Below are 22,093 nucleotides of genomic sequence, written 5' to 3'. Positions count from 1 at the left end.
TTCTTTATGGGAAAATTGTGAGGGAAGTAGATAGCTTTTTTATCTTCGCAACCATCTCATTTAGGAATAAAATGGGAGGCAGGTTTGCCTGATGCAGTTCCCAGCTTAACTTTTCCCTTTAGCTTAGTGATTTTGGGGTCCTGAGATTTATTTTCTTTTCACAAGAGATATTGACAGTTTTTCAGTATTACAAAAGCCATGAGTCCTCAGATAGAAAGTGCGTTTCCAACACCAAACAGCATAAAATAAATCTACATGAGGACACATCATAGTGGATTTGCAGAACACTGATGATCAATACAGTGTTCTAATGCTACCAGAGAGAGAAAAAGCGGATTAAAAAAATTTTTTTATCAACCAAAGAAGAAGCACCAAAAAAATTAGATTATTTTTTAAAAAGGCAGTTGGAGTGACAGGTAACTTTTCACCAATAAAGGATCCCAGAAAACAATGAAATATCGTCTTGAAAGTGTTGAAGCGTAAAGACTTTGAGCTAGACTCTTTTTTTTTTTTTTTTTGAGGCAGAGTGAGCTAGACTCATATCCAGTTAAATACCACCTAACAGTGTGGGCAAAAAACATTTGCAGATACATAAAGAAAGAGTAAGACCGTTTTCTAGCTGTATACCTTTTTGGAAACAAATAATCAAGGATATACTTCAGTAAGAAAGAAAAGTAAACCCAGGAGAAGGGAGGGTGTGCAATAAATAATTGTGAGCACAGAAATTGATAAAATGCATTGGTAAATTTAATTAGCTATTGACCAAGAGAATGGTGAGTTTTATTTTTAAAGGCAAACTGAAACTCTAAGTAACAGTAACAAAATGGGGAGTTGTATTCAGTTGGGAAGAGGATTGAAATATTGAATAGTTTTAGAATTTGTTAAAAAATTCACAAACATTTCATTTAAAAAATGTGACCCTGGGCAACACAGTGAGACACTGTTTCTACAAAAATTAAAAAAAAAATAATAGCCAGGCATGATGGCATGCACCTGTAGTCCCAGCTGCTTGGGAGGCTGAGGCAGGAAGATTGCTTGAACCCAGGAGTTCAAGGCCACATTGAGCTATGATCACACCACTGCATTTCAGGTTGAATGACAGAGTGAGACCTTCTAAATATATATATATATATACATATATTTAATACATACATATATTATTGTAATATAATATATATGTAATCAGTAAAACACTAGAAACACAATCCACAGTTTTCAAATGAGCAGGGGGAAAAGGAGGGATTACAGAAAAATTTATATTAAAAGTAAGGTGGGAGAAAAGGAGAAAAAAGGGCAGTAAAAACTATATAAAATAAGATATGAAATATAAGCTTAAGTATATCAGAATAAACATAAAAAGATTCAACTCCTCTCAATGAAAGAGAGCAGATTGAGTAAAAAATAAAATTTGGCTATTTGCTTCTTAAAGGAGACAAACTTAAAACCACATAGGCTAGATAAACATAAAGGGATGGAAAATTATTATATACAAAGCCAACTCTAATGAAAACACTAATTTTAAGAAGCTTATATAGATATGTATTGGAAATTAGAATTTAGGGCAAAATCATTTGAAAGAATAAATGAGGCTGCAATATATTAATTTTAAAAATCCACAAGAAGAGTCGGGAGGGGTGGCTTACGCCTGTAATCCCAGCACTTTGGGAGGCCGAGGCGGGTGGATCACCTGAGGTCAGTAGTTCGAGACCAGCCTGGCCAACATGGTGAAACCCCTTCTCTACTAAAAGCACAAAAATTAGCTACCTGTGGTGGCGGGCACCTGTAATCCCAGCTACTCAGGAGGCTGAGGTAGGAGAATCGCTTGAACCCAGGAGGTGGAGGTTGCAGTGAGCCAAGATCATACCATTGCACTCCAGCCTGGGTGATAAGAGCAAAACTCCATCTCAAAAAAAAAAAAAATCCACAAGAAGATGTAACAATTATGTTTACCCTAAATAACATAAACTTTAAATATTATATATGATATTATGAATGGTATATCAATAACTAAAAACTGAAAGAATTACAAGGAGAAATGAATAAAACCCACAAAGTGAGAGAAACTAAGTCAAGCATATAAAAAATTAACAAAATATAAAAAATTTCTATCCAAAGTTAACAAAAGTAACCCTCTTTTCCAACAGACAAAGAATATAAAAGCTTCAGGTAATCTGAGAACATTACAAAAATTGATCACCTTTCCATGTTATAAAAGAAGTCTCAAAATTCATAAGACTAATGTTATTAAGGTCATATTTGCTGGCTACAGTTTAGAAATCCACAAGAAAAAGATGGTAAGAAAATTCTGTATGTTTGATTTAAAGAGGAATTCACAATGCCATTTACAAAAATATTCAAAATCAAATGACAATAAATGTAATTTGAAATGCATACAGCTAACGTGACACTGGAAAGTAAATGCACTTGTTAAGAACATTTAAAAATAGTTAAATGTTTAACTCAAGAAACTAGAAATAGAAGAGCAGGAGAGTAATCTCTCCACTACTTTCCCCAACATCAGAAGATACCAGCGGAGTTTCATCTACTAAGGTGACCAACTATCCTGGTTGGTCCAGGACTTGTGATTTCTGGGAGATTGATTTTTTTTTTTGAGACGGAGTCTTGCTTTGTCACCCAGGCGGGAGTGCAGTGGTGCGATCTCGGCTCACTGCAGGCTCTGTCTCCCGGGTTCTCGCCATTCTCCTGCCTCAGCCTCTCCGAGTAGCTGGGACTACAGGTGCCCGCCACCACGCCCAGCTAATTTTTTGTATTTTTAGTAGAGACGGGGTTTCACTGTGGTCTCGATCTCCTGACCTCGTGATCCGCCTGCCTCGGCCTCCCAAAGTGCTGGGATTACAGGCGTGAGCCACCGCGCCTGGCCTGGACATTGATTTTTAATGCTGAGCTGGGACAGTCCTGGGTAAACAGGATGGCTCATCACCAGTCACCTAAATGATCAATGAATAGATAATCCCTATTTTATATAAGCTGAGATTAGACAAAGAAGGAGACCCATTCAGTTTATTTTTTCAGGTTACTATAGCTTTGATACTATAATTGGATGAGAAAATTGTTAAGCAATGTCACTTTCCATCATAGGTGCAAAAATTCTAGAAAAAAAAATTAACACAGCAAATTCAGCAGTGTTAAGAAAAAATAGTATATTAGGATCAAGTTTATTTCTGGGATGTGAGGATTCTTTAGAAAATCTATTAATGAGCTGGGCATGGTGGCTCACGCCTGTTATTCCAGCACTTTGGGGGTCTTAGGTGGGAGGATCTCTGGAGTCCAGAGGTTTGAGACCAGCCTGGGCAACATAGTGAGACCCCATATCTTTAAAAAAAAGAAAAAGAAAATTAGTCAGGCATGGCAACATGTGCCTGTAGTCCCAGCTACTTGGGAGGCTGAGGTGTGAGGATCACTTGAGTCCAGGAGCTTGAGGCCACAGTGAACTATAATCATGCCATGGCACTCCAGCCTGGCCAACAAGGTGAGATCCTGTCTCTAAAAAGAAAACAAGGAAACAAGAAAATCTATTAATATAGTACATCTTACTAACAGACAGAAAACCTTATGATCATCCTAAAAGATGATTTATTAAAACTCAGTACAAACTTTTGGGTTCTGCTCTAACACACAAAGAGCTTGGAAGTTATCACTCATCTCATAATAAGGGAGAAACTGAAACTCTGCAACTTTTTTTAGATCTATCAGATAATAGGGATCAGAAGGTGAACTGCATGTATTAGTTTCCTAAGCGGCTATAACAAAGTACTATAAACTAGTTGGGTTAAAACAACAAAAATTTATTTTGTTCTAGTTCTGGAGGCTAGAAGTCTAAACAAAATCAAGGTGTCAGCAGATGGAAGCCCTAGATACTCTAGAGAGGAATTCTTCATTTTTTCCTTGCTTCTGGTGGCTCCCAGCAATCTTGGTATTCCTTGGTTTGTAGCTGCATCACTCCAATTTCTGCCTTCATCTTTCCATGAACTTATTTCCTGTGTGTGTCTCTGCGTCTCCTCTCTTTTTATGGGATGCCAGTTATTAAATTTAAGGCCCACTCTAACCCAGTATGAGCTCATCTTAACTTGATTACATCTGCAAAGACCTTATCTCCAAATAAGGTCACCTTCTGAGGTTCTTGGTAGACATACATTTTGGGGGGATACTATTCAACTAATTACACCACAACCCCCCAAACTAGAGAGATAGGCAAATACAGAGAATCACAGGTTACAGAGAGCAGAAGCCTCTAAATGCAATACCTGATAGAAACACTTAAACAATAATTGACAAATTGCTGGAAGCTGAGTATGGACTAACTTGAGACATAAAAACTCCTGAGGGCCTAGACTTGTGGGGAGGACACCCACTTTCATAAGTTTTATCTCTAGGAGCCCCACCAGGTTCTCATGATAAAGAGCTGAGAAAAATCTCATGCCTCTGGCTGGGGGAGAGGAAAATACATCTGTTCTTTCTAACAAAGGCCTGTCCTTAAAGGAAACTACCAGGCCTTATCTGTGTTAGGGGAAGGGCAATCAGACAATTGGATTGCACTCTAGTTTTTCTGTCTCACAGAAACACAGGGGAAAAAAAAGGTAAGAAACTATTTGGAAGGTCTCAGTCCAGAAAATTTGGCCCATTAAAAAAACTGGAGATTTAATTATAAGATTATAGAATGCTTCTCCTCCCCAGTACCTTGTTACCACATCAACAGGGCTCTAGCATAATAACATAAGATTACAAGGAAGAGAGCTGAAAGACACAGACTATTTAAGAAGGCATTTTTAGGGAAACAAAGTGAACAAGGGAGACAAAACAAGAGCACTAGAGGAAATTGAAGGCTCTGACACCTACAGTTACAGCCAACATTAAGCACAGTCTAACTCCCAGCCAAATAAACATAAAACTGCACAGCAAAGGCCTATATACCTACAGTTACTATTACTGAATGCATTATGTCTGGTCTTCAACAAAAAATTACAAGGCATCATAAATGGCAAGAAAAAACACAGTCTGAAAAGACAAAGAAAGCATCAGTACCAGACTCGAATAGGGTAGAAACTCTGGAATGATTAGACTGGGCATTTAAAATAACAATGATTAATATGCTAAGGGCTCTAATAGAGAAAGTGGACAGCAAAGAAGAACACAAGAGTAATATAAGTAGAGAGATGGAAGCTCTAAAAGAATCTAAAGGAAATGCTAGAAACAACACACACTAAGAAAGATGAAGAATACCTTTGACTGGCTTATCTCTAAAATTGTACTGGTAAAAGAGTGAAGCCTAAAGTAAACTATGGACTTTAGTTAATAATACCATAAGAACAGGTGCAGTGGCTCATGCCTGTGATTCCAGTACTTTGGGAGGCCACGGTGGGAAGCTCACCTGAGCACAGGAGTTCAAGACTAACCTAGGCAACATAAAAAGACCCTGTCTCTATAAAAAATAAAAAACCAGCTGGGCATGGTGGTGCACGTCTGTGGTCCCAGCTATTCAGGAGGCTGAGGCAGGAAGATTGCTGGAGCCCAGAAGGCCAAGGCCACATTGAGCTATGTTTGCACCACTGCATTCTAGCCTAGGCAACAGAGTGAGATCTTGTCTTAAAAAAACCCACAAAGTGTAAAAATAAAAATACCATATCAATACTGGTTCATCAATTATAACAAATGTACCACATTAAAGCAATATGTTAGTAATGGGAAAAGCTTGGTATATGTGATGTGGGAGGGGAAGAGAGGGTATATGGGAACTCTGTACTGCCTAATAAAAACCTTTATTTTAAAATGCAATAAAATTTTATCACTAAAAACTCTCAGCTAAATATGATAGAAGGAAACTTCCTCAACCACATCTATAAAAATGTCCTACAATAAGCATAACAAATGTAGTGATGAATTTTAAACACTTTGTCAATAAAATTAGGAATAAAGAAAGGATTCACTATACTGCTTTTATTCAGCATTGTTCTGGAGATCTTATCCAATGTAATAAGATTGAATAATAATTATAATAATTGTAAGTGCAAGTCAAAACTCATTATTTGTAGATGCTAAGTTTGTTTATGTAGAACATTTTGGAGAATCTACAAAGTGTTAGAACTGATAAGAGAGATTAGCAAGGTTTTTAGATATAAGATCAACCTAAAATCAATATTCTTTCTATATCTCAATAATAATTAATTTGAAATATAATATGAAACAATATTCCATTCAAAATAGCAATAAAATTATAAGATACTTATAAATAAATTTGACAAAAGGTGTTCAAGACTCTTATGAAGAAAACTACAGCATATTATTGAAAAGCTAGGTATAGCCAGATGCAGTGGCTCATACCTATAATTCCAGTGCTCTGGGAGGCCAAGGCAGGAGAATCACTTGAGGCCAGGAATTTGAGACCAGCCTGGACAACATAGTGAGACCTCCATCTCTACAAAAAATAAAAATAAATTAGCCAGGTCTGATGGCATGCTCCTGTAGTCCCAGCTACTTTTGAGGTAGAAGGATTGCATGAGGCTAGGAGTTCGAGGCTGCACTGAGGTATGATAGCACCACTGCACTACAGCCTGGGTGACAGAGCAAGACCCTGTCTGTAAAATAAATAAATAAATGAAAACATATATAAAAAATAAAATATCTAGATACATGGAAAGAGATATCATTCCTATGAATAAAAACACTCAAGATATAAATTATCTCTAAATTATTTCATACATTCAATGCAATTCCATTCAAAATTTCAAAAGGTTTTAAAATGTAATTTGATAAATTGATTCTAAAATTTACATGAGTAGAGGGGGTGGAGTAAGATGGCTGAATAGAGGCTTCACCAATCAGTCCCCCAATAAAGACACCAATTTAACAACTATCCACAAAAAGCACCTGCATAGGAACCAAAAATTAGGTGATCACTCACAATATATGGTTTTAACTTCATATCACTGAAAGGGGCATTGAAGAGGGTAGAAAAGAGTTTTGAATCACTGACACCACCCTTCCTCCCTCACCCAGCAGTGGCTGCGTGGCAGGGAGAGAGAATCTGGACACTTGGGAGTGGGTGAGTGCAGCAATTGTGAAGCATTACATGAAACTTAGTTCTGCCCTGTCATAGCAAAAAGCAATACCAGGCTGAACTCAGCTGACGTCTGCCCACAGAGGGAGTATTTAAACCAGCCCTAGCCAGAGGGGAATCACCCATCCCAGTGGTCTGAACTTTAGTTCTGGAAAGTATTGCCACCTAGGGATGGAGTGCTCTGGGACCCTCATTAAACTTGAAAGGCACCCTAGGCTACAAGGAACTCCTGGGTGAGTCCTAGTGCTGAACTGGGATCAGAGCCAGTGGACTTGAGGGGCATGCCACTTACTGAGACACCAGCTGGGGCGGCTAGGGGAGTGCTTGTGCCACCCCTCCCACAACCCCAGGCTGCACAGCTCATGGCTTCAAAAGAAGTCCCTTCCTTCCAAGTGAGGAGAGGACAGGAGAGGAGAGAGAAAAGAGGACTTTGTCTTGCGTATTGGATACCAGCTCAGCCACAGTAGAATAGGACAATGGTCAAAGTAATGAGGCCCCCTTTCTAGGCTCCTGGATTACATTTCTAGACACACCTTGGGCCAGAAGGGAACCTGCTGCCTTGAAGGGAAAGACCCAATCCTGGCAGTACCCATTGTCTGCTAACTAAAGAGCCTTTGATCCTTGAATAACCAACAGTGATGCCCAGGAAGTACACTGTGGGCCGTAGGTGAAACTCTGAGACTTTCTGGCTTCAGGTGAGACTCAGCACATTCTTCGCTGTGGTGGCTATGGGGAAAGACTCCTTCTGCTTGAGGAAAGTGGAGGAAAAAGAAAAGCAGACTTTGGCTTGCTCCATATGTGCCAGCTCAGCCACAGGGGAATAGAGCACCAAGCAGGCTCTTGGGGTCCCCAGTTCAAGGTCTTGACTCCTGGATGGCATTTTTGGATCTACCCTGAGTCAGAGGGGAGTGTGTTGCCCTGAAGGGTGAGTCCCAGGCTAGGCAGCATTCACCACAAGCTGACTGAAGAGCTCTTGGGCCTTAAGGGAGTATTGGTGGTAGCTTCACAGTACTCCCCGTCCTGGCCACAGGATGAGGCCCCACTGCCTGTAGAAAGGTGAGAGAAGAGTGGAAAGGACTGTGTCTTCTGATTTGAGTGCCACCTTAGCCGCAGTACAATAGAACACCAGCTAGACTTCTAAGGTTTTTGACTCTAGTCTCTGGCTCCTGGATGTCACCTCTGGACCCACCCAGGACCTGGGGGAACTTGCTGCCGTGAAGGGAAGGACAGAGGCCTGGCTGGCTTCCCCGCCTGCTGATTGTAGAGCCCCAGGGCCTTGAGGGAACATAGGTGATAGCCAGGTAGTGGTTATAGTCAGCCTTGGGTTGAGGCCCAGTGTAGTGCTGACCCAGTGCAGTCCTGGTAGTGGTGACCGCTGTGGGGGCTTGTGTCACTCCACCTCCAGCCCCAGGCAGCTGAGAACAGAGGAAGAGAGACTCCATTTTTTTTGACAGAGAGTAAGGGAAGAAAACAAGAGTCTCAGCTTTGTGATCCACAGAATTCTTCCAGATCTCTTCCAAGACAATCAAGGTGGTACCTGTATGAGTCTGTGAGAACCACAGCATTACTGGGCCTGGGGTGCCCTTTAGGGCAGATACAGCTTAGATCACAACACTGAAGTCCTCTTGAATGTCTGGAAACCCTTCCCAAGAAGGATGGATACAAACAAGACCAGACCAGGAAACTGATAAATATTTAACTCTTCAATGCCCAGACACAGACAAACATCTGTAAGTATCAAGACCATCCAGAAAAACATGACCTTATCAAATGAGCTAAATAAGGCACCAGGGACCAATCCTGGAGAAGCAAAGATATGTTGCCTTTCAGACAGATAATTCAAAATAGCTGTTGTGAGGAAACTCAAAGAAATTGAAGATAACACAGACAAGAAATTCAGAATTTTACAAGTTTAGCAAAAATATTGAAATAAAAAGAAGCAGAAATTCTGGAGTTGAAAAATGCAATTGACATACTGAAGAATGCATCAGAGTCTTTTAATAGCAGAATTGATCAAGCAGGAGAAAGAATTAGTGGGCTTGAAGGCAGCCTATTTGAAAATACATGGAGGAGATAAAAGAAAAAAGAATAGAAAACAATGAAGCATGCCTACAGGATATAGAAAATAGCCTTAAAAGGGCAAATCTAACAGTTATTGACCTTAAAGAGGAGGTGGAGAAAGAGATGGGGGTAGAAAGTTTATTGAAAGGGATAATAACAGAACTTCCCAAACTAAGGGAAAGATATCTATATCCAAGTTCAAGAAGGCTATAGAACACCAAGCGGATTTAACCCAAAGAAGACTACCTCAAGGCATTTAATAATCAAACTGCCAAAGATCAAGGATAAAGAAAAGATCCTAAAAGCAGCAAGAGAAAATAAAGAAATAACATAAAATGGAGAGCTCCAATATTGACTGTTGGGAGTTTGATTATAAAGTGTCTTGAGGCAGTCTTCTTTGGGTTAAATCTTCTTGGTGTCTTATAACCTTCTTGTACTTGGATGTTGATATCTTTCTCTATGTTTGCAAAGTTCAGTGTTACCTTACAGGCCAGGAGAGAGTGGCATGACATATTTAAATGGCTGAAGGAAAAATACTTTTATCCTAGAATAGTATATCCAGTGAAAATATCCTTCAAACATGAAGGAGAAATACCTTCCCAGACAAACAAAAGCTGAGGGATTTCATCAACACCAGACCTGTCCTACAAAAAATGCTAAAGGGAGTACCTCAATCAGAAAAAAATGGATGTTAATGAGCAAAAAGAAATCATCTTAAGGTATAAAACTCATTGCTAATAGTAAGTAAACAGAAAAACACAGAGTATTATAATACTGTAACTGTGGTGTGTAAACCACTCTTTTTTTTTTTTTTTTTTTTTTTGAGATGGAGTCTCACTCTGTCACCCAGGCTGAAGTGCAGTGGTGCAGTCTTGACTCACTGCAACCTCCACTCCCCAGGTTCAAGCAATTCTTCTGCCTCAGCCTCCCGAATAGCTGGGATTACAGGCACCTGCCACTGTGCCTGGCTAATTTTTGTATTTTTAGTAGAGTCGGGGTTTCACTCTGTTGGCCAAGCTGGTCTTGAACTCCTGACCTTGTGATCCACCTTCCTCAGCCTCCCAAAGTGCTGGGATTACAGGCCAGCACTACGGCACCCAGCCCGTAAACCACTCTCAATTAGAAAGACTAAATGATGAACTCATCCAAAATAATAACTACAACTTTTCAAGACACAGGCAGTATAATAAGATAGAAACAACAAAAAGTGAAAAAGCAGGGGGATGGAGTTAAGGTGTAGAGTTTTATTAGTTTTCTTTTTGCTTGTTTTTTTACTTATGAAAACAGTGTTAAGTTGTTATCAGCTTAAAATAATGGGTTATAAGATAGTATTTGTAAGCCTCATGGTAACCTTAAATAAAAAACATACAAAGGATACACAAAAAATTAAAAGCAAGAAATTAAATCATGCTATCATTGCCAGGTGTGGTGACTCACCCCTGTAATACTAGCGTTTTAGGAGGCCAAGGTAAGAGGATTGCCTGAGGCCAGAAGTTCCAGACCAGCTTGGGCAACATAGTGAGACCCTGTCTTTATAAAAGAATAAAAAATAACTAAAAATAACTAACTAACATAAAATAACCTAATCACTCTCTATTATTCATTCCTTAAAAACTAAAATAAGTAAATCTTACAACCAGAGAAAATTATCTTCCCTAAAATGAAGACAAGAATGAAGAAAAGAAGGAAGCAAAGACCACAAAACAACCAGAAAGCAAATAACAAAATGGCAGGAGTAAGTCCTTACTTATCAATAATAAAATTGAATGTAAATTAACTAGACTTTCCAATCAAAAGACATGGAATGGCTGAACAGATAAAAAAAGAAGACCCAATGATCTGTTGCCTACAAGAAACACACTGAACAGATAAAAAAAGATGACCCAATGATCTGTTGCCTGTAAGAAACACACTTTACCTATAAAGACACACATCGACTGAAAACGAAGGGATAGAAAATGATACTCCATGCCAATGGAAACCAAAAAGAGCAGGAGTGTCTATATATCAGACAAAATAGATTTCAAGACAAAAACTATAAGAGACAAAGAAGGCCACTATATAATGATAAAGGGGTCAATTCAGCAAGACGATATAGTAAATATATATGCACTCAATAGTGGAGTACCCAGATATATGAAGAAAATATTATTAGAGCTAAAGAGAGAAGTAGAACTCAATATAATAATAGCTGAAGACTTCAGCACCGCACTTTCAGCATTGGACAGATCTTCCAGACAGAAAATTAATAAAGAAACACTGGACTTAATCTGCGCTATAGAACAAACAGAACTAGTAGATATTTACAGAACACTTTATGCAACAGCTGCAGAATATACATTCTTTTCCTTGGCACATAGATAATTCTCATGGATAGACCATATATTAGGTCACAAAACAAGTCTTAAAACATCAAAAAAATTGTAATAATATCAAGCACTTTCTCTGAACACAATGGAATAGAACTAGAAATCAATAATAAGAGGAACTTTGGAAACTATACAAACACATGGAAATTAAGCAATATACTTCTGAATGATCAGTGAGTCAATAAAGATATTAAGAAGGAAATTGAAAATTTTCTTGAAACAAATGATAATTGCAACACAACATACCAAAACCTATGGGATGTAGCAAAAGCAGTATGAAGATGGATGTTCACACCTATAAGTGCCTACATTGTAGAAGAAGAAAGCTTCAAATAAACAACCTAATAATACATCATAAAGAACAAGAAAATCAAGATCAAACCAAACCCAAAATTATTAGAAGAAAGAAATAACAAAGATCAAAGCAAAAATAAATGAATTTATTATGAAGAAAACAACACAAAAATCAATGAAACAAAAATTTGGCTTTTTGAAAAGAAACAAAATTGATAAATCTGTAGCCAGACTAAGAAAAAAAGAGGGAAGACTCAAATAAATAAAATAGGAGATGAAAATGGAGACATTACAACTTATACCACAGAAATTCAAAGGATCATTTATTGGCTACTATGAGGAACTATTAATATATGCCAATAAATTGGAAACACTAGAAGAAATGGATAAATTCCTAGACACATACAACCTACCAAAATTGAACCACGAATAAATCGAAAACCTGAACAGACCAATAACAAGTAGTGAGATTGAAGCCATAATAAAGTCTCCAGGCAAAGAAAAGCCTGGGACCTGATGGCTTCACTGCTGAATTCTGCCAGACATTTAAAGAACTAGTACCAATCCTCTTCAAACATTTTGGAAAAGCAGAGGAGGGGAGAATACTTCCAAATACATCCTAAGAGGCCTATATTACCCTGATACCAAACCAGACAAAGAAACATCAAAAAGAAAAAAAGACACTATAGGCCAATATCACTGATGAATATTGATGCACAAATCCTCAACAAAATACTAGCAAACCAAATTCAACAACACATCTTAAACAAAGATTATCCTTCATGTAGGAGATAGCTTAAAAAAAAAAGAGAAAACAAGAACATTTATCATGGCCAAATGCGATTTATCCTAGGGATGCAGTGTTAGTTCAACATACACACAAATCAATCATGTGAGACATCATATCAACAGAATGAGGGATAAAAACCATATGATCATTTCAATTGATGCCGAAAAAGCATTTGATAAAATTCAACATCCCTTCATGATAAAAACTCTCATAAAACTGGGTATAGAAGTGTGAACCCAAAAGTATCTGAGACAGGTTTTAATCAATTTAGGAAGTTTATTTTGCCAAGGTTAAGAACACACCCATAACACAGCCTCAGGAGGTCCTGATGATATGGGCCCAAGGTAGTTACGGTATGGCCTGCTTTTATACCTTTTAGGGAGACATAATACATCAATAAATACTTGTAAGATTTACATTGGTTTGGTCTGGAAAGGTGGGATAGCTTGAAGCACAGGCTACCAGGTTGTAGGAAGATTTAAGAATTTTCTGATTGGCAATTGGTTGAAAGAGTTGTTATTATCTAAAGACCTGGAATCAATAGAAAGGAATATCTTGGTTACAATGATAAGGGGTTGTGGAGACCAAAGCTTATCATGCAGGTGAAGCCTCCAGGTAGCTGGCTTCAGAGATAATAGATTGTAAGTGTTTCTTATCAGACTTAAGGTCTGTGTTGATGTGAATGCTGGTTGGCCTTTCCTGAATTCCAAAAGGTAGGAGGGCATAATGAGGCATGTTTGACCCCTCCCTTCCCATCATGTTCTGAACCAGTTTTTCAGGTTAACTTTGAAATGCCCTTGGCCAAAAGGAGGGGTTCATTCAGATGGTTGGGGGGGCCTTAGAAATGTATTTTTAGTTTATAGAAGGAACATACCTCGATATAAACAATGTTATTCATATTAAAAACATGAACTGATAAGCAAATTCAGTAAAGTTGCTGGATATAAAATCAACATACAAAAATCAGTAGTGTTTCTATATGCCAACAGCAAACAATCTTAAAAAGAAATCAAGGCCAGGCTCGGTGGTTCACGCCTATAATCCCAGCACTTTGGGAGGCCGATACAGGCGGATCATGAGGTCAGGAGATCGAGACCATCCTGGCTAACATGGTGAAACCTCGTCTCTACCAAAAAAATACAAAAAATTAGCAGGGTGTGATGGTGGGCACCTGTAGTCCCAGTTACTCAGGAGGCTGAGGCAGGAGAATGGTGTGAACCTAGGAGGAGGAGCTTGCAGTGAGCCGAGATAGCATCACTGCACTCCAACCTGGGGGACAGAGCGAGACTCTGTCTCAAAAAAAAAAAAAAAAAAAAAAAAAATGGAAAGGAAGTCAAGAAAGTAATGCCATTTACAATAGTTACAAATAAGATAAAATACCTATGAATTAACTTAACCAAAGAAGTGAAAGATCTCTACACTGAAACTGTAAAACATTGATGTAAGAAATTGAAGAAGATACCAGAAAAAAGGAAAGATATTCCATGTTCATGTACTGGAAGAATTAATATTGTTAAAATGACCATACCACCTAAAGCAATCTATAGATTCAATTCAAGCCCTATCAAAATACCAATGACATTCTTCACAAAAATAGAAAAAAGCAATTATAAAATTTATGTGGAACTGCAAAAGACCCAGAATAACCAAAGCTATCTTAAGCAAAAGGAGCAAAACTGGAAAAATCACATTACCTGAGTTCAATTTACACTACAGAGCTATAGTAACCAAAATGGCATGGTATTGGCATAAAAACAGACACAGAGACCAATGGAACAGAACAGAGAACCTAGAGATAAATCCATACATCTACAGTGAATTCATTTTTGACAAAACTACCAAGAACTTATATTGGGGAAAGAACAGTCTCTTCAGTAAATGGTGCTTGGAAAACTGGATATCCAAATGTAAAAGAATGAAACTAGACTCCTATTTCTCACCATATACAAAAATCAAATCAAAATGGATTAAAGACTTAAATTTAAGACTTCAAACAATGAAACTACTAAAGGAAAACATTAGGGAAAATTTCTAGGACACTGAACTCGCAAAGATTTCTTGAGTAGTACTCCACAGGCGCAGGCAACTGAAGCAAAAATGGACAAATGAGATCACATCAAGTTAAAAGGCTTCTGCACAGCAAAAGAAACAATCAACATAGTGAAGAGATAACCCACAGAATGGGAGAAAATATTTCAAACTACCCATTTGACAAGGGGTTAATAACCAGAATATATAAGGAGTTCAAACAACTCTATAGGAAAAAAATCTAATAATCCAATTCAAAAGTGGGTAAAAGATTTAAATAGACATTTCTCAAAAAATGTCATACAAATGGCAAACGGGCATATGAAAAGTTGCTCTACATCATTGATCATTAGATAAATGCAAATCAAAACTACAATGAGATATCATCTCACCCCAGTTAAAATGGCTTTTATCCAAAAGTCAGGCAAAAACAAATGCTGGAGAGGATGTGGAGAAAAGGGAACCCTCATACACTCTTGGTGGAAGTGTAAATTAGTACAACCACTATGGAGGACAGTTGGAGGTTCCTCAAAAACCTAAAAACAGAGCTTAAGATCCAACAATCCTCCTTCTAGGTATATACCCCAAATAATGGAAAGCATTACATTGAAGAGATATCTGCACTCTCATGTTTATTGCAGCACTATTCACAATAGCCAGACTTGAAAGCAACCTAAATGTCTATAAATAGATAAACAGATAAAGAAAATGTGGTACATACACACAAGAGAGTACTATTCAGCCATAAAAAAGAATGAGATCCTGCCATTTGCAATGACATGGATGGAACTAGAAGTCATTATGCTAAGTGAAACAGCCAGGCACAGAAGGAACAACTTCACATGTTCTCATTTATTTGTGGAACCTAAAAATTAAAACAATCGAACTCATAGAGATAGAGAGTAGAAGGATGGTTAACAGAGTCAGGGAAGAATAGTGGGGGTGGAGTGGCAATGGGGGAGGGTTAATGGGTACAAAAAAAAGTTAGAAATAATAGGATCTAGTATTTGCTAGCTCAGTAGAGTGAATATAGTCACACATAATTTAATTGCACATTTTAAAATAACAAAGAATATAATTGGATTGCTTATAACACAAAGGATAAATGCTTGAGGTAGTGAATACACCATTTACCCTGATGTGCTTATTACACATTGCACGTCTATATCAAAACATCTCATGTAATCCATAAATATATACACCTACTATGTATCTTCAAAAATTAAAAATTGAAACTAAAAAAATTCACATGGCAGGTGTATTAGTCCATTTTCATGCTGCTATAGAGGACTGCCTGAGACTGGGTAATTTATAAAGGAAAGAGATTTAATCGACTCACAGCTCCATATGGCTGGAGAGGCCTCAGGAAACTTAACAATCATGGCAGAAGGGGAAGCAAACACATCCTTCATCACATGATGACAGGAAGGAGACGTGCTGAGCAGAAGGGGGAAAAGCCCCTTGTAAAACCATCAGATCTTGTGAGAACTCACTCACTATCACAAGAACAGCAGCATGGGGGTAACCACCCCCATGACTGAATTACCTCCCACTGGATCCGTCCCATGATACATGGGGATTTTGGGAATTACAATTCAAGATTAGATTTGGGTGGGGATGCAGTAGGCAAAACGGTCAAATATAGCCAAGATAAATTTGAAGAATAAGCACAGGTGGGAGGACTTGCCTTATAAAGACTTAATATAAAGCTATCGTTATTAAGACAGTATGGTTAAACAGGCAGGTACAAACATACCTGTGGTCCAGAATACAAAGCTGGCAAATAGCCTCATATATACATAAAAATTTGATTTATGACCAAGTTGGCATGGAATTAGAAACTTTCGGGGAAGAGTTTAATAAATGGGTAAGTTGCTACTCATTCATAGGGGAAGAAGCAGATGCCACTTCACACATAAACATAAACATAAATTTAAGTTGAAATAAACACTTAAATGTGAAAAGTAAAACTTTAAAACTTTTAGAATGAAATATAAGAATCTGTTTACAACCTTGGGCATAGGAAAGCACAAACTATAGAGAAAAAGATTGGTAGGCTGGTTAAACTTGGCTACGTTTACATTTTAAAACTTCTCTTCAGTAAAAGACTCCATAAACAAAGTGAAAAACAAGCTGTAGACTGGGAGAAAATCTTCATTTTCATCTGGTATCATTTTCCTTCAGCCTGAAGAACTTCCATTACTATTTCGTATAGTGCAAGTCTGCTGGTGGCAAATTCTCTGTTTTCTTCCATCTGAAAATATTTTTATTTTATTTTCATTATGAAGGACTTTTTTGTGTGTGCCAAATATGCCACCGCATTAACAGTTTTCTTTCTTTTTTTTTTTTTTTAGTATGGTGAAGATGTTAGTTTATCGTCTTCTGATATCCATTGTTTCTGATTGGAAGTCAGTGTTAATTTGCATTGATGTTCCCTGTATGTAATGTGTGTCATTGTATATCATTCTTCTCTGGTTGGTTCCAAGATTTTCCCTTGTCTTTGTTTTTCAGCATTTTGAATCTGATGTGCTTAAGGCTTGACTTTCATGGTATTTTTCCTGCTTGGGGGTTTGTACTTCTTTTTATATCTGTAAATTTTTTTTTGTCACCAAATTTTGGAAAATTTTCAGCCATTATTTCCTTAAATATTTGTTCTTAAATATTTTAAAATAATATATTAATATATTATTAGTATTTTTATCCTCTTCTTCTGTAAGTATAATTATATGTTATACCTTTTGTTATTGTCTCACAGGCCCCAGGCTGTGTTTCTTTTCTTCTAATTATTTTTTTTCTATCTGTTTTTCAGATTAGGTAATTTACAGTGATTTATCTTTAAGCTTACTTCATATTTCATCTATTTTCTACACCCTGCCATTAATATCATCTAGTGAATTTTTTATTTCATGTATTGTACTTTTGAGTTCTAAAATTTCCAATGGTTTTTTAAAAATATAGTCTCAATTTCTCTACTGACATCTTTATCTTTGCAATCATTATAAGCGTTTTTTTTCACTGCATTGAGCAGACTTACATGATTTAAAATCTTTGTTAATGATAACATCTGGATCATCTTGGGTTCATTTTCTATTGTCTTTTTTCTTCACCATGGGTCAAGTGGGTCACATTTCCTTGTTTCTTTGTGTGTCATGTAAATTTGGATTGTATCCTGGACATTGTGATTTTAGTGCTGTGGAGACTCTGTATTCTGTTATTTTCCACTGAAGAGTGTTGACTTTTTTAGCAGGTAACTAACTTAATGGGATATAAACTATAAACTATCAGTTTATCGAATATCAGTTTAGTTCTTGTATCCCTAGTTGGGTTTTTGTTGTTTGCATGCAGCCTTGTACGTGTGTGGTTCAGACATCGGCTAGATACTTGGGCAGAGGTAGATAGGTGATATCTCCTTTACTGTGGCTCTCTCTTTCTCATAGTTCTCCCTTCACTTTCTAGCAGCTATAATTGCTTTTAACTATGTATTTTGGCGTTTTGGGTCAATCAAGCTGTGAGTATGCTATTGGAGTCTTTAATCACTAATTGTGTGGGGCGTTCCTCACACATAGTGTTTAATAAACATAATTAAGCCAAAATGGAATGTTGAGCATAAAGTGTTAAGTTTTAAAAAGATATGTATAGTGTGGTATTAATTATAGAAAATTAAAAAGCATGTAAAATAATATATGTTGCTTATGGAAATAGACATATATGGTGTGTATGTAATTACCCTATCTAAAATTTTATCTCATTCAAAATTTCAACCCCTCCAATACAAACTGTCTCCTTCTCTTTGTGTAATATTTTTCTTTTTAGTACTCATCAGCACTTAATATACTATATGTTTTACTTACTTATTTTTTGTCTTTCCACTAGAATATTAGTTTTAAGAAGCAGAGATTTTTCTTGTCTTCTCTGTTTGCTACATTATAACAAGTTCCTAGAGCAGTGTTTGACATATATAGGCACTCAATAAGTAGTTGCTGAACAAATAAATAAATAATATAAAGTATAAGGACATAACCACAAATTTAGAATAATTTTTGTGGGCGCTTCTAATGTCTCTAAAATGTTTTATTTCTGAAAAGTAAAGCAATGCAACATGACAAAATATTAAGATTTGATGAGACTGAGTAGTGGTAACATTAGTGTTCATGATTTTAAAAATATTTCTATGTTTGAAGTACTTCATTAAACAATAGAATGGGCAAAAAGTTTGGAGAAGACTTTGAAGAGCATTATGTTATAGAAGTTAAGGGAAGAAGGAATTTCAAAAAGAAATAGGGAGAAATTTCAAATGCTGGCATTAGTCACCAAGAGATAAAGCAATTGTAATTTACTATTAGGAAATTATTAGTGACTATTGAAGGAACCTGTTTCAGCCACAATTTGATAGCAGGTAGGGTAGTGAGGAAATGGAGAAATGGAGGCCACTTATTCAGTAAGATGATAGGCACAGCTTTTTGAGGATGAAAAATTTATGCATGTTTGCAAGCAGGATGGAAAAATCCATTGAAAAGATGAGACTTAAAATGCTGGGAAAAAGAAGATAATTAAAATAGCAAATTCTAGAATAAGTAGGAATGTTTATAATTAGAGGCATAGGTTTAGAAAAAAAGACATTGCATCTGGCAGTGAGAAGAGGCACTACCTCTGCAATAGAAGAAAACTAAGCAGGAAGGGTTGAGATAGGTGGAGACAGAAGGAAAGGTGAGGGAGTTCATTGAAGTAGTAAGGCCATATGTCAGAATGGAGAAACTGAGTAATGGATATGGCCCAGGTTAGTGAGTTAATGGGCATGTGAGAAGGCTCAAGCTGTGAGTGCCTAGGTTGATGATTAGAGTCTCAATTATATGGATGCTATCAGGCTTTGGAGGGTCTGAAGCATCAGAACTAATCTGAATGGATTGGGTGCATTTGAGGAGTTTGAGCAGTAATGCTAATAGCAGCCATCACTCATATGTGTCATTGTTCTAGATTCTCATATATATACTTATTTATTCCTGACAACCTTTAATGTGACTATGATATGACCATTTTTCAGATAAGGCAATTGAGGCATGGAGAAGTTAAGCAACTTGCACAAGGTTACACGGATCATGAGAGGCAAAGCTGGAATTCAAACCCAGGCTGTCTAACTCCTCAGTCCATCCCTTAACTCAGTAATGGGAGGGTTAATTGATGACAAATGAAAGATTGTTAAGCAGATAAAGGGATAATAGGTTTCCAACACATACTTTGTCCTTTGTTTCTGTATTATCCAAGACACCTTTTTTTCATGTGTGTTAATTTCCAATTACTGTTTTCTTTATCAAAGCCTCAGGCTTCCAAGAATTTTCTGAATAACCCATTGAGCTTTCTTTTAGTCATACAAAGTGTTTGTCATCTTCTCAGGAATGCTCATTATATTGATATTTTCTTTAGAATGATTCCAATTTCTTTTTACTCAAAACGAACTCTTTGGCATCATGCTTCACATAATCATTTATCTTTTACTAATAAATGGAACTTCTCTTTGGGATGTGGTTTTGGGAATGAACAATGACATGGAATGATAGCTGATTAGCCAGACCAACCTGCCAATCAGCAAGATGTCAGAGTCCAATCACACATGCAGCCCAGAGAGCCAATTCACTAATGCTTTATGAACATTTTTGCAAATACCATGAAACTTGAGTGCTGTGTGTGCATCACTACAGGCAGTTTCCCTGTTATTTGTAGTTTTTTTTTTTTTTTGCTACTCAGAAGCATCTTTCCTTGATGTTTGTTCATAATATTTTCCTTAATTGTCCAAGATTTCACCTGAATAGTTTGATATATTAACAGAATTTAAAATTCTTTCCCTAAATAGGATCTTTTATTTTCTGAGGTGGAAAACATTGATTTATCAGCATTAAAAGTCATTGTCAACACTTATAGTTCTGTTCCTGTAACTTCTACTAAATTAACCTGCTATGACCATTGCCCCTCAGCTTTAACAAATTAAACTATTTGAATGAAGAATGGGCATAATGGTTGGCGATTGTGCCATACTTTTAGTTTACAAGGACTTGCGCATCCATTCGATCTGCCCAGTAACTCTTCAGGTGACAGAGCAGGTTTTAATGTTCGCATTTTACAGATAAAGAACTGGAGGTGTAGGGAGATTAGAAGATGGTCCTTGAGTGAGTAAGTGGTAAAAGTGGGTCTTGAATCTGGTTCTTCCCGACTCCAAGTGTCTCTCCATTCTGTAGTGGATTCTTTGGACATCTTCCTATTAATATGCACGATGCCCTCATCTATTGCCTTCCTTTCCCGCTGCCTTCCCAGTCGAGGGGCTTCCTAATGTGTCCCTGTCCAGCTGGGATGGCTGCAAGGGAGCACACCTGGGGTCTTCCTGTCTTCAGTCTTTCATCTTCCTTTTCTGTGGCCCTTCCAGCTTCACCATCCGTGGGCATCTCCTCCTTCCTCCAGCCCCAACTTCTAAAGTCTTGTCACAGCCCCCTGGCAGTGGGACCTCCCATCCCCAATCATCAGCAGGAGAGCCCATCGCATAGGGGAGGCGAGGGCAGGGACCGCAGCGCGCCGGGAAGCCATGCTGAGGGTTCCTCCTGCATTTCCTTCCTCGCGGTCCTCAGGAGCATCCTCGCGCCCTCCGGCCCCGGCGCTCCAGCCCGCCCCGGATCCGCCTCCCTCTCCTTCCTCCCAGAGGTTGAGACGAAGCGTGGGACGCACCTGGGTCCCTCTCTGGTCACCCCGCTGAGGCTCCGGGGGCTGCTCCGGGAGCAGGATTTACAGGCCCGGAGAACGCCAATGGGAGATCCAAATGGTCGGGGACTCCGGCGCTTTAAGAGGCTTTTCTCTGGGAAACACCCGTCCCCTCCGTGCGCCTTATGAATGGAAATACTCCTCCCCCGGTCGAGCCCATTTTCCCATTTCACCAGGAGCCGCAGCCTGCTCTCTCCTTTCGGTCTCCCCGCCCACATCAACGCGGGCAGCTCCAGGAGGGGACGGACAGGAAGCCTTTGGCCGCCTATTAAATCCCACCCATTTCTCCGGGGGCGATTTCCTAACCTTCCGGGACCGAATTCTGCAATTTGATGTGCGTTTTGTCCGAATGGTAGCGACACGGGCCTAAGGGAGGGGGAAAGCGAGGGGGTGGGGGGTGGGGGGTATGCACTCTTTTCCTCGCAACATCGCTGGCGGAGCGAGGGAGCTCACACGACACAGATTTTGGGGCAAAGCCTTTCCAACTGGACAGCACCATGTCCACCAAAGCGGAGCAGTGTAAGTAGCAGCCGGCCCGGCATTCCGGCCCGGCCTCGGCTGGGAGCTATTGCAGCTGCGGCGTTTGCGGCTGCTGGGAGACCTTGGCATTGTGCTGGTGCGGGGGTGGGGGCTGAGGTTGGGGCGGGTGGGGGGTGGCGGGGAGAGAAGGTGGGGGAGGGTGGACATTAATGGCAGCGCGGCGCTGTCCCCGGTGCTGAAAAATAATACGGT

The 22,093-nt window shown here is 38.5% G+C and overlaps 1 protein-coding gene across 5 annotated transcripts in view; it reads left to right on the top strand.

Moving 5' to 3' along the window:
• UNC79 (unc-79 homolog, NALCN channel complex subunit) overlaps positions 1–22,093 on the top strand; it is a 309,568-nt gene that overhangs the window by 5,488 nt on the left and 281,987 nt on the right. For 3 of the 5 annotated variants that reach the window (XM_055288335.2, XM_055288330.2, XM_055288326.2), the window contains exon 1: positions 21,767–21,880. The exons of 1 other annotated variant lie outside the window; for it this stretch is intronic. In XM_055288335.2, coding sequence (XP_055144310.1) covers positions 21,859–21,880 — 22 coding nt within the window. In that variant the 5' untranslated portion in view covers positions 21,767–21,858. Of the gene's footprint in view, positions 1–21,331; positions 21,696–21,766; positions 21,881–22,093 lie in introns of those variants that run through there. One more of the 5 variants, XM_055288333.2, reaches the window with a different exon arrangement.

The sequence above is a fragment of the Symphalangus syndactylus genome, chromosome 8 (genome assembly GCF_028878055.3).
Source record: "Symphalangus syndactylus isolate Jambi chromosome 8, NHGRI_mSymSyn1-v2.1_pri, whole genome shotgun sequence".
NCBI lineage: Eukaryota > Metazoa > Chordata > Mammalia > Primates > Hylobatidae > Symphalangus > Symphalangus syndactylus.
The sequence above is the reverse complement of the archived record's forward strand: the minus strand, read 5'-3'. Positions and strand labels throughout refer to the sequence as shown.